The sequence below is a fragment of the Cyprinodon tularosa genome, unplaced genomic scaffold (assembly GCF_016077235.1).
Source record: "Cyprinodon tularosa strain WSP-4 unplaced genomic scaffold, ASM1607723v1 ctg256, whole genome shotgun sequence".
In the NCBI taxonomy this organism is placed as follows: Eukaryota; Metazoa; Chordata; class Actinopteri; order Cyprinodontiformes; family Cyprinodontidae; genus Cyprinodon; species Cyprinodon tularosa.
The window spans coordinates 261,808-273,478 of NW_024038950.1; the positions used below are offsets into that span (position 1 = coordinate 261,808).

Below are 11,671 nucleotides of genomic sequence, written 5' to 3' on the forward strand. Positions count from 1 at the left end.
AACAGCTGTGTCTCCAACAGGTGAGGGAACTTCACAGAACATCTACACAAACCCTTTAAAATATGAGAATGCTAGTTTTTAATGATTGGTACAATCATTGCTCCAGATACGAAGCACAGAACCTCAAGGAAATAGGGATCCAGCTTCTGACAGGGTCACTTTTTTTTTAGTTCAGTAGTTTTTAAATTTTACAGACTGTTAATACTTCTTGGTATTTGATTCATCAGATTTACCGCAGAAATGTTGATTGAATGAATGTGGTTTTGTTCTCAGCATTAAGTTAAAAACAAAACTAGCACTAAATAGTTTTGATTGTTTGTATCCTAATTAAATAAGAGAGAATTAAGTTTGACTTATAAGCCAACTGCAGCTAAAGGTATTTTTAATATAAAGATAAAATTTGAATAATGTTTATTAATGTTTTTCCCACAATGGGGTTATTCATTCTCTGCATTTGATACCTACCCTTGGGGAGCAGTGGGCTGCCATTGTGTGGGGAGCAGTGTGGGCTTCAGGGTTTTGCTAAGGAACCGGTAGTGGAGGCTGTGGGGATCAAACCGGGGACTTGCAACCTTCTCAGAGCAAAAACGCACTAGGCCAAGACATTTACTGCATTAACTCTACAAAAATGTGACTTTAAATAAAATGGAAGTGAGAGTCTAATAGCTAATGTTCTTTTCCTCATGGTTGTTACTCCAAAATTAGATGTATGCCAAAAAAAAAAAAAAACTGTTAAATATTAAAGGAATCCTGAAGCTTGATTGTGCATTTTAAGATTAGCTGATCCCAGTTCTGCACAGCAGAAACCAGTCAAGCACACAACTCCAGTTTGTTGCCACAGACAACCTAACTTAGTCACTGATGTAGACTGTTAAATGTCCTGAAAATAAAGGCAGCCTGCTGCATCAGCGTCTGTTTCTGCTTCTAATCCGATTCCTGGAGGTTCTGTCTGATGGCTGCAGATAACTGCTGAATCTGATCTGGTTTTAACTTTTATCCTGCAAACATCAACAACAGGAATCCTGTGGGAATAACACTCATCTGTACGTCTGGGATATGAAGTAGACGCTGAAAACAGCATTGTTGATAAAGCATTAAACTTTACTAAAGTAAATAAATACATCAGACTCATTATCCATGAAACCCTACTGAAGGCTGAATTATTTTCTTTTTTTAACCACCTAACATCAGAACTTAAATGAAAGGGAGGTGATGACTTGGTATTTTCTTAGATTTAACATTAATATGAGCGGGAACCCCCCCCCCAAAAAAAACATAATAATAACTGAACTTTATTAATCTCACATTGGAGAATTGTACCTCTGCATTTAACCCATCCCCTTGTAGAGCAGTAGGCTGCCATTGTGCAGTGCCTGGGGAGTAGTGTGGGGTTAAGGGTCTTTGCTCAGGAACCCAGGGTGGCAGTCTGTGGGAGTATTCGTTTTCTTGGCTGATCTTATGTCTACTTCTATGGAGGACCAACTCTGCCATATTTAAAAATAAATACAGAAATAAATATATGCTCAATTCACAGCCGAAAAGTCCAACAGAGGTTTCGGAGCAACATCTGCTGCTTTGGTGTTATATTTGAACCAGACAATATTTAAATCCCTTCTTAAACAGGTTTCTAGAACCCCTTCTTTCACCACCAGAATAAATGTTTAGTGCCCAGAAGTGACGCTGAAAGATGGATGTTTTTTTTCTCTCAAAATTCAGTTAAAACCTTTAGCTGATCCAAAACACAGTGAGCCTAGGTCACAGGTGTTAAACCCAAAGCTTGAATCTGGCACATTACAGCAATTTATCTAAGTCTCAACAGCCAAAAAATGCAAGTCATGCCAAAGTAGAAGCATTTGCTTTTTTAACCTCTTAACAATCAACCTCAGCTAAAACTTATTGCCATTTTATGCCTCTAGGGCCCACTGGTTGGATAGGACAGTTAGTGCACAAAGTGGCTAAAATTACGAAATAAATGGGGTTAAGCTTTGTAAAGCAGTGTGCTCTTTGTAAATAAAGTGACAGCATCAAATATTTCCAGAGATGGCAAAAGTACTCACTTTCCGTACTTGAGTAAAAGTACAGATACTTGTGTTAAAAAATACTCTGGTAAAAGTGGAAGTACTGATTAAACTTCTTTACTCAAGTAAAAGTAACAAAGTACAGGCATGTAAATTTACTTAAAGTATAAAAGTAAAAGTAGAAACCACTTTTTTCATGCCGTTGCCTACATTTTAAATGGATGTCTGCCAATAGGACTAGATCTCTGTTGTGTTCATTTTCAATCATCTCGTCGTCCATACTACTATGCTAACGCCACCGCCACCAAGCTGCAATGATTTCCCGCAAATGAATACTGGCGAATCTGTCGATTCATCTTGTAGTGGTGCATCAAAGGCAACGTAGATTCCCATCCAATTAGATTGAATTTGGTATTGATGACGTGAAAAATAATAACGGTAACTCCATTGAAATTATTCAAAACTAAAGTAACATTTTTTTAAAATGTAAGGAGTAGAAAGTACAGATATTTGTGTAAAAATGTAAGGGGTAGAAGTAAAAAGTCGCCATAAAAATAAGTAGTAAAGTAAAGTAAAATTATCAGAAAAATCTACTTGAGTACAGTAATGAAGTATTTGTACTTCGTTACTTCCCATCTCTGAATATTTCATCTCCACCACTGCAACCAGCCCTTTTAAAGACTTAAAGATGCCAAAGTAGCCGGATGTAAAACTGAGCTTGACACTCCTGGTCTAGGTTATCTGAACTATCTCTGTAGATATGCTGCTATAGGTTTAGCCTGCTGGAGGACATAATGACCATTTTCCCTCATTCTATTTAATTCTCCAGACTTGTAGTTTCACTACACTGCTATTTCTCTGTTTTTTTGTGTGTTTTTTTGCTCAAAGCAGCTACATGTGGCCTGTTCAGCTGTGACAGAGTGAAGGAGAGGAGCATTGGCTGGGATTACTTCCCAACAACGTCCATATTTTTCTTCAACAGATGATGAAGAACTTCCTGTCTTTCAGTTTTTAATCAACTTAACTATGTTTCTGTCCTAGATGATGCCACTAAGGGATCTACTACTGGCAACTTTTTTGTTTTTCGCACACATAAAAAGCACTCTTGGATCAGTGATTCTGTGTTCCTTTTATGTGTATGCTTTGTTTTCTCAATCCTTTTGTTGGTCACGGAACACTGCTGTATATAATAAGCTTAGTTTTGATAGAGGTTTTTTCCTGTTTAGTGTTTAGTTTTTCTTTTCACTGTGGCTAAAGTTCGGCTCAGTATGATGGATTGTTGCAAACACAACAACACAAGCTGTAACTACAAGTTAATCCAAGAGGACTGAATACTTCAAGTCAGTGATTCAATGCAAACTGCACTGTTTCCTTAGATAGAAAACATTTTTAATCAATGTAAATAATAAACTGAATTTTACTGTAATGTTTGATGACTAAGAAAAATGTATATAGACTTTTTATTTGTATTAACTCTGTGAAAGCTATATAGGCATTTCTCCAACCTAAATTCTGTTGCACATGTTTCCATGTAAGAATATTGACAACAAAAACTATCTTAAATATTATGTAATTTGAACCTGTTGGTATTGTTGGATTACAGTTGTTGGGAGCTGGAGAAATCCCATCTTTCTCCAGCAGAGTCCGCCGTGGATCCTCTGAGGGAGCTTCCTGCACAGCTGCAACTCATCAAGATCATCAGAGGATCCACTACATAAGCTGTCTTCAGACCTTGCCTCAACGCCGCAGTGTTGTTCCAGTTGGAAGCCCGTGCCTCCTCTGTGAAAGCTCTGGGAGAGCTAACCTCCCGAGCCGACCCTCTGAGCCAAACCCTGAAGATTCACAGAGAACCCCCAAGCAGCTCAGGACTTGAGCTGGGAAATCCAAGCCAAGGTCTGTTCAAGCTAAGACATGAGACGCTGAAGCAGCAAACGGACTCTGCTGATAAACTCTTCTCCAGAACCAACAGTGACTCTCCCAAAGTAAACCTCAAGAACCCTCAAGGTTATATCAGTGAACCTTTGGAAATCAAACCCTGTCAGCAGTCCCTAACTGTGCTGTCTCTCACGCAGACTCCGGTGAACCAGAATCCAGGCCCGAACCAGAATCAGTACATTCTGTGTGTTGTGCTTAAATAAACTGTTAAACTTTTCATCCTTGTGTCCGTCAGTGGTGTTCTGCATAACTGGGTCTCCTTTAGTGAACCCATCATGACAACAGTAAGTTGTTGATATATTTCTGTACAGGAGTAGTTTTTTTTGTGTGTGTGTTTGTTATTTAAAGCCCACTAAGGCAACATTTACTATGCACTGCTGCTCTTTGGGTCAACTGAATATGTTCCCATGATGCTGATGTATTTTTCATTTTTTTTGCCACAGTGGCCATTTTTTAAATCAGCTGCAAACAGAAGACAGATGGAAAGAGAAGGGGATATGCCATGCGGAAAAGGTCTCCCCGTTGGGATTTGAACTTGGAACAGTGGCTGCTGTCAGTCTATATAGTAATTAGATTTTTACATTTCTAAATTCTTTTATTTTTTTTATTTGAATTTTTTGTGTATTTTGATAAATTAAGTTCTGTTCATTTTTCAAAGTGTATTCCATTCTGTTTGGTTTAGTTGAGGTCTTTTCTTTATCCAGACGCGGTATTATAATTAGTAATCATTTTTCTTGTTTTGTGTTTTCAATGTTAATTGATCCAGGCAGCACTATTTTGCATATCATGTGTTTGAAAGTGCTTTATAAGTAGTAGTAGTAGTCTTTAGTTAGTGTCTTTTTTTGCATACAGATCTTGCAAGTACTTACAAACTCACTTGATTCTCTGTCAGATTCAACTCTTACTCTCAGCTTGTCTCACTGGGCTGCTCCCTGTCGGTCCCCTGCTGTAACAGTTTTATAATCCCAATTATTTTCAGTTTTATGTTACTTTAATCACTGTCCTGCCTGCATCCTGTTTGCACTGGAGTCCAATGCATCCCTGCAGTCCCGCTTGCACTATAAAAAAAAGTGTTTACAAACCTTAAAAAGAATGTACCTGTTCTGTTTGATATCCATAGATGAGAGATAAAATAACACCTGCAACTCTTCATTGCTTCATGTCATCTATGTTTAAACAGCTTCAAGTGTCAGGAGAAGGAATGGTATCATTTAGGAGGAAAAACATTTCCAGAAAAACATTTTGGAACTTTCTACAAGCTGAAATGCAAAAAAATGATGGAATTAAGATAATTGCAGCATTGCCCTCATGAAAGCAGAAATACTAATGTTTAAATTACCTCAAGATTTGTATGTTTTATTTATGTTTGAAATTTCATGGAAAGCTCCAAAATATAAAACACAAAGAAGGCATAATATGTCTTAAACTTTTCAGTGATTAGTTAATTTTGTATTTACTTCATATTAAAAAAATATCATAAAAATAACCGGTCAACTTTCTGTCAAGTAAAGTATTAGTAGCAGGTTAAAAAAAATCCCAGAACCTGAGGTACCATCTCTCTGATTAGGACTTGAAGGGGTTCTCTGTGGTTTAGGGTCTCTATAAGGATGAATGTCCTTAGAGATTAGCTGTGGCTGAAGGTTTAACTTTATTCTTTTAGGCTGAATCAGTGACTCTGCAGTCCTTAAACTGTTGACATACCTCTCCATCAGATCCTGGGGCTCTGAACAGCCTGGGGCAGGGGTTCTACCTGTTCTTATTCAAATCATCCCTCACCTCGCACACTCACTCCCAGGAGCCAATCAGCCGCCTTGTGGGCGGGGCTGCAGGGTATAAGAGTCTCAGGTGAGCAGCAGGTGTACAGACATCATGGCCTCCTTCATTCTGGATCAGGCTCTGTCTTCCTTCCTGCCCGAACGCTGCCCCCAGCAGGAGCTCCCCTCTCTGGACTTGGATGGGTCTGACTTCAGCCTGTATAGTCCTCCTCCTGAAGCGGACCCCTCTCCAAGGACCCCATTATCCTCCTACGGCAGACAGGACATGGGCCTAGTCCCTGAAGGGCCCCCAGGAATTGTTCCAGCTATCCAAAACTTCTTTCCTCATCTCCTGAACCTGGATCCTGGATCCTGGTTGTCCTCTGAGGAGCTGATGAGTCTGGTCCGGCCCCCTTACTCCTACTCAGCCCTCATAGCCATGGCGATTCAAAGCTCGCCCAACCAGAGGCTGACTCTCAGTCAGATTTACCAGTACGTCTCTGAAAACTTCCCCTTTTACAGCCGGAACAAGGCTGGCTGGCAGAACTCCATCCGGCACAACCTGTCGCTTAACGACTGCTTCCTGAAGGTTCCCCGGGATGACGGCGATCCAGGTAAGAGCTACTCCTCATCCTCAGATTAGTGTTGTTGAAACTAAATGACATCACATCATTAACTTTCCTCCTTCTTCTCCTTCTCCTCCTGTAGGTAAAGGAAACTATTGGACTCTGGACCCAAAATGTGAGAAGATGTTCGACAATGGAAACTTCCGCCGAAAGAGGAAGAGGAAGTCTGATCCCAGTGACAGCAAACCACCATCATCATCCCCATCACCGTCAGAGCCCAGCACCAAGCGTCCCAGCATGCACTGCAGCAGCTTCCAGGACTCCCTCCCTCCTCCTCATCATGAGACTATTTCCTCCTCCTGCTCCTCTGTGAACATGCTGGCTCCTGAACAAGCCTCCCCTCCTCTTCCTGCTCCTCTTCCTCTTCCCCAGGGGTACCCCTACTCCTTCTCCCCCAGTGCTGTGGTACCTCAGTGGGACCCCTGCAGCCACTCTTCTCCTCTCTTCCCCTCCTCTCAGTGGACTCCTTCCTTCCTGGGCGACCATCAGGACTACATTGAGCTGCAGGCGGCATCAGGTCCAGAACCTGGATTCTCTGGGGTCTTCAGTGAAGCACTGGACACCTTACACCTCCAGCAGTGAAAAGGACTGAACAGACTGACCCATATTTATCCATTTAGAATTAATTTAAACATTCATCATACTGTCCTGTTACTGTATATATGTATACTGCTGGTTTCCCTAAAAAAGTATGTGACCTGACTGACATCCAAGCATTTGTTCTGTTTTGTGCATTTCTAACTGGTTTCTTTGTTGAAGCATCTGGTGATTCTTATATCCAGTTTGGAGCTACGGGAAACTCCTATTTAAATCAATAAAATGCCAATAATGCTAATAAACAAATCACAATCTTTTCCATTCATAATGCTGTTCCTTATTAGACCTTTTGCTTTTGCATGACCGGTTTGCCCCATATCATTTTGTGTTTTTTGTAAATTAGTCACAGCAATATTTTTCTGTTGTTTTAATAATTTGATAATTAAACTTTATTAATTATAAATTTATTTAATATACAATTAAGAAGACTAAGCATTACTTTCCAAAATATTTTTCTTGTTGCTTGCTGTCATGTTCCTGATTCATAATCAAATTTTTATGGTTTAATTTTTGTTTAATCTAGTAGCATAACTTCTGAATTTTCGGCATATCTGCTAATCTAATTCAGAATAAGAAAAAAAAAAATTTCGACCTCATTACTTTATAACATCCGTCTCTGAGTTCACTATAAATGAAACCACTTTTCTAACTGTTCACTTTTAAAGAGGAGCATGATTATCTCTTACTTTGGAAAACAGCTTATTGAAGAGATACAAAACATGAAGAAACCCACTGACATCTAAACTTGGGTAAAAAACTGTTGGGTTTTGATTATCAAATGGGCTTAACTGGTTAATATCCTCGTCCTAGCCTAATTTGGAAAGTCAAATCTAAACTTGGACATTCAGGACCACAGAAACAGACATTATTGCATCTACATTCATATCCATTGAAAGATATCACTTACTGATTAACTCCGGACTCTCTGCCACACAATTAAATACAAAATATAGATTAATTTCACAAAGACAGATGGTTCAAACCTCTTGTATTATTATTAATGATTTTGAGCTCACTGCTAAATACATTTAGGATTGTAAATAAAACATGTGTTACAGAACAGCCTGTTCTTAAATGTTGTAATTATCATTCATTATCAAAAAATACCTAAACCCCTTTCAAAACCCAGACTCTAATGTAATAAACATGACTGTATTAAATAAAAGTAAAGGCTGGTCAACCTAAAAATTGAAGGGAAATCTGTCCATGAACAGAAAAAATGCATAATGCTTCTGCTTGATCAAACCGACTCAAACTGGTCGGGACCAGTTCTGATCAACCAAGACCTGCTGGGTTATTGAACGCCAAATAAAAACAGGAAAACTGTTCAACAACAATATTAAAATGGATACTGTGCTTGCTAAACAGACTTTTGAAATAAAAAAATAGTAGTAATATTAATAATTGAAAGTTTTCTATTTAAAAACTCCATTTATTTCAATAGTTTTCATAAAGCAATAAAAACACAACATAAACAACATATGCCTGTAAACTTTTTTGAACAGATTGAGCATATTTATAGAATATGAAGATAAACAGTGATGTAGTTTAATACGTATTACGTTTAGAACCTGTATCTTTACGGTATAAGCCTCTCTCAAAGTAAGTAGTTTTTAGTTTTCTTTAAACCTGTTTTGAGTTGTAGAGCAAAATTTCAACCATTACTAACAGGTATTAAAAACAACAAACAATGATATTATCATGTTACCTATTGTTTGTTCTCGTCTGAGGTTGCTATTGTTTGAACAGCTAAGTTGACTGAACCTTTAGAGCCTTCAGGCCTCTAAAATAACAAAGTTAAAATTATTAATGAAAGATTTTCTAGGTTTTGGTAAAAAGTTAACTAAGACAACAAGATACCACAGATGCCTAATAGCTTGGTTTCACGTGACGTCACAGTGCTGCTTCGCGACGCCGCGAAACTTAGTTGGAGGGCAGGAAGTGAAGTAGCTGAGGATCTGCCGTCTGAAATAATGCCTATGTTTTGCGTAGTTTACGGCTGCTCCAATCGTTCGAACCGAGAAAAGGAAAAGAGCTTTTACAGAGTACCAAAGATTGTCGTTCATAAAGGTGAAAAATGTAAAAAGCTCACAGAACAACGCCGTAAAAAATGGATTTTAAACCTAGGTCTGTGGTCTGGAGGAGCAGAGTCTGCCAATGCCCGTGTCTGCAGCGACAGCTTCGTCGGAGGTAAGCTATAACGTTATGTTAGCTAGCTAACTTTTTTTTTGTGGTTGTGTTTATATAGCATAAGGTTGTCGTTAAATGCTCATTTACTTAGTAATGATTAATAAGTTACCGGTAGTCTAATAACGGCCTCCACTGTCGCCAAATCTTTAAGGTCCACCGAAAACTCACTCATCTTCATGAGGTACGGGTACTGTCAATCAACTCCTTGTATCGTCTTGAAACAGGCTCTAACTCCATACAATACGGGCTCTCGGTAACGGTGTCCTCCATGTTTACGCTAACTTCATAGACTTCCTGCCCTCCTTCTGAAATTGCGCCCCCTAGCCGCGTCATAATCATCACGTGACTGAAACCCGCCTATTGAGTGAATTACGACTCATACATCAGAGCAACGTTTTAACACTCACATAAGATAAACTTTACCAATGTTCTGTCGGTACTGATGAGGATTCACCCGCCTCAGTATGCTGATCGCTTGTTATTGACAGGCTCTCATAGAATATTGACATTTGGAAAATTCTGTTCAGTTAATAAAATATTTTGTATAAAATGAACACAAATTATAAGAAAGTGATGTCCCTGCAAGCATAGTGTATCCTATTTTGACTCACCTATGATTCTAATACACATGCACTATTTAGAACAGGAGTGCATCAAGCGTGACACAGTCATTACAAATGTAAAGTGATGTAAAGTTCTATAAAATCCTCATTGTTTTCCTGATCTGGTAGGTTTGTTAAAATGCATGCCTATAACTGCAACTTATTTAATAGGAACTGACCTCAGTCAGCTTTAGTCTGATGATCTACTTTTTGGTGAGGAAAGGCATCTTTTAATTTTTAGTGATATTTAAAATGTTTAATAACTCTAGTTATCAACTAATACACATATTAATTAAATGTTAGGTGAAAAAAAAAATGTAAGATTTGATTGTTGAATAGTTCAATGTGGGGTGAAGCTGCCTTCCGTTTGCTGACTTCTCTTATTATGGAGAAGCAGACAATCTACACTTAGGCCCCGTCCACACGAAGTCAAAACGAACACGAAACGCTAATATTTTCCAGAACGTTTGTCGTAAAGACGGACACGTAAAATAAATGTGATCGTCCACACGAATGCATGAAAACGCTGCAAAATGTATGCCAGGCCTGTAAGTGGCGCTGTGGTGCCAAAGCAAAAATAGGCGACGAAATGTTGGGTATGCGCACTAATATTTATACATGGTTGCCCTGCGGGTCCATTTTCGTGGTTCAGTCAAATTCAGGTGCTGAACTATGTTGTCGATATTGCTCTGTTCTTCCTGGAGATATTCCAGAAGAAGAAGATTCTGTTGTAAGCCCGACAGCAGGGTGAGTAGCATGAGCAGCAACCATTCACCACAGTACGGCGCCATTGTTGTTGTGATACTGTGTCGCGCATGCGTGTTTAGAGGCGACGCTATGACGCAAGCGTTTAAGAAAAAAAATGCGGTTAGAGCTTAAAGATGGAAACGCGAAAACGGCGTTTCAAAATCTTCCCACTCTGAAGGCCTAATAAAAAAAAGATTGTTTACAGACCCCCGAAACGCCGGCTTCGTATGGATGAGTGGTTTGGTGAAAAAATTGTGCGTTTAGGCCAGGGTTCAGCTTCGTGTGGACGGTGCCTTAGATCCAAACATTCTCTCCAACTCCTGAGCCATTCTTCCCACGTAGCCTTGAAGCTAATGCAGAGGTTCAGTCTACTATCAGAGGTTTATTTTATTTAAGGCTTAAAATTTTAACCACAATGATTAGATTCCACACGAGCCAAAAAAGAGTCTTCTGGCAACAAATGTAATTCCGGGGACATCAGTCTGTTATCTCTTTGTGGATCAAAAAATCTTTTGTTTTAATAAAACTTAAATGTGTAGCTTGTTGAACCTCATCAGTAAAACTATCTGAACTTTGACGTATTTGAAATGAAATGAAAAACTATAAGGAATTTAATCAAAGGTAAGAACGAAAATCAGCTGAAGTCTGAAAGACCTTAATAAAGTCTGGAGAGCTTCTGATCCAAACCAGGATTAGAGTCCATTTTAGATAAAGCTGTGCTCTGTAAACGGTGTACCAGTGTCTGTGAGAGATAAAATCACATAAGTGTGGCACGTGTTTACACTCAACACGTCATCACACACAGGCACACAGCAGCTATCAGTTGTATCAGGATCAGATAGTTTTCATGAGAGCGTTATTGAGCCAGGAGCAGGAGGAGGGTCAAAGTGTGCCGTGTGTTTACCGCCTCATGCCTCATCACACGCTGCACTGCAGGCACCAACACCCCATCAGCCTCCCTGACCCCACAGTTCAAGCACAGCATTTGCATGTGACAGCGGGAGGTGAAGACGGAGCTGGACCTGGATGAAGAAGCGGCCTGAAGCAACACATCAGCCTCCTGCTGGGAGGTCGTTGGTCTCCAGCTCCAGAAACTCAATTCTCTGATTCTGGGTGTAAAAGGCTTTAAATGGCCTGGTTTATTCAGGTTCTGTATATTCTGTGTAAAGTTTGACTGGACTGGAATCACCCAAGAACATGAG

At 39.4% G+C, this 11,671-nt stretch overlaps 1 protein-coding gene across 1 annotated transcript; it reads left to right on the plus strand.

The window, feature by feature from the left end:
* The first annotated feature begins 5,822 nt into the window (after positions 1–5,822).
* foxi3a (forkhead box I3a) lies at positions 5,823–6,958 on the plus strand. Its single transcript, XM_038288446.1, has 2 exons — positions 5,823–6,321; positions 6,416–6,958. Exons 1-2 carry the CDS (start codon positions 5,823–5,825, stop codon positions 6,913–6,915), a joined length of 999 nt encoding a protein of 332 aa, XP_038144374.1. The 3' UTR covers positions 6,916–6,958.
* Positions 6,959–11,671: the final 4,713 nt, after the last annotated feature.

What these genes read in the sequence shown, in the direction of transcription:
- foxi3a (XM_038288446.1), top strand. Translation starts at nt 5,823, where the DNA reads ATGGCCTCCTTCATTCTGGATCAGGCTCTGTCTTCCTTCCTGCCCGAA. An exon ending in CCGGGATGACGGCGATCCAG is followed by an intron (nt 6,322 to 6,415) that starts GTAAGAGCTACT and finishes CTCCTCCTGTAG; the next exon opens with GTAAAGGAAACTATTGGACT.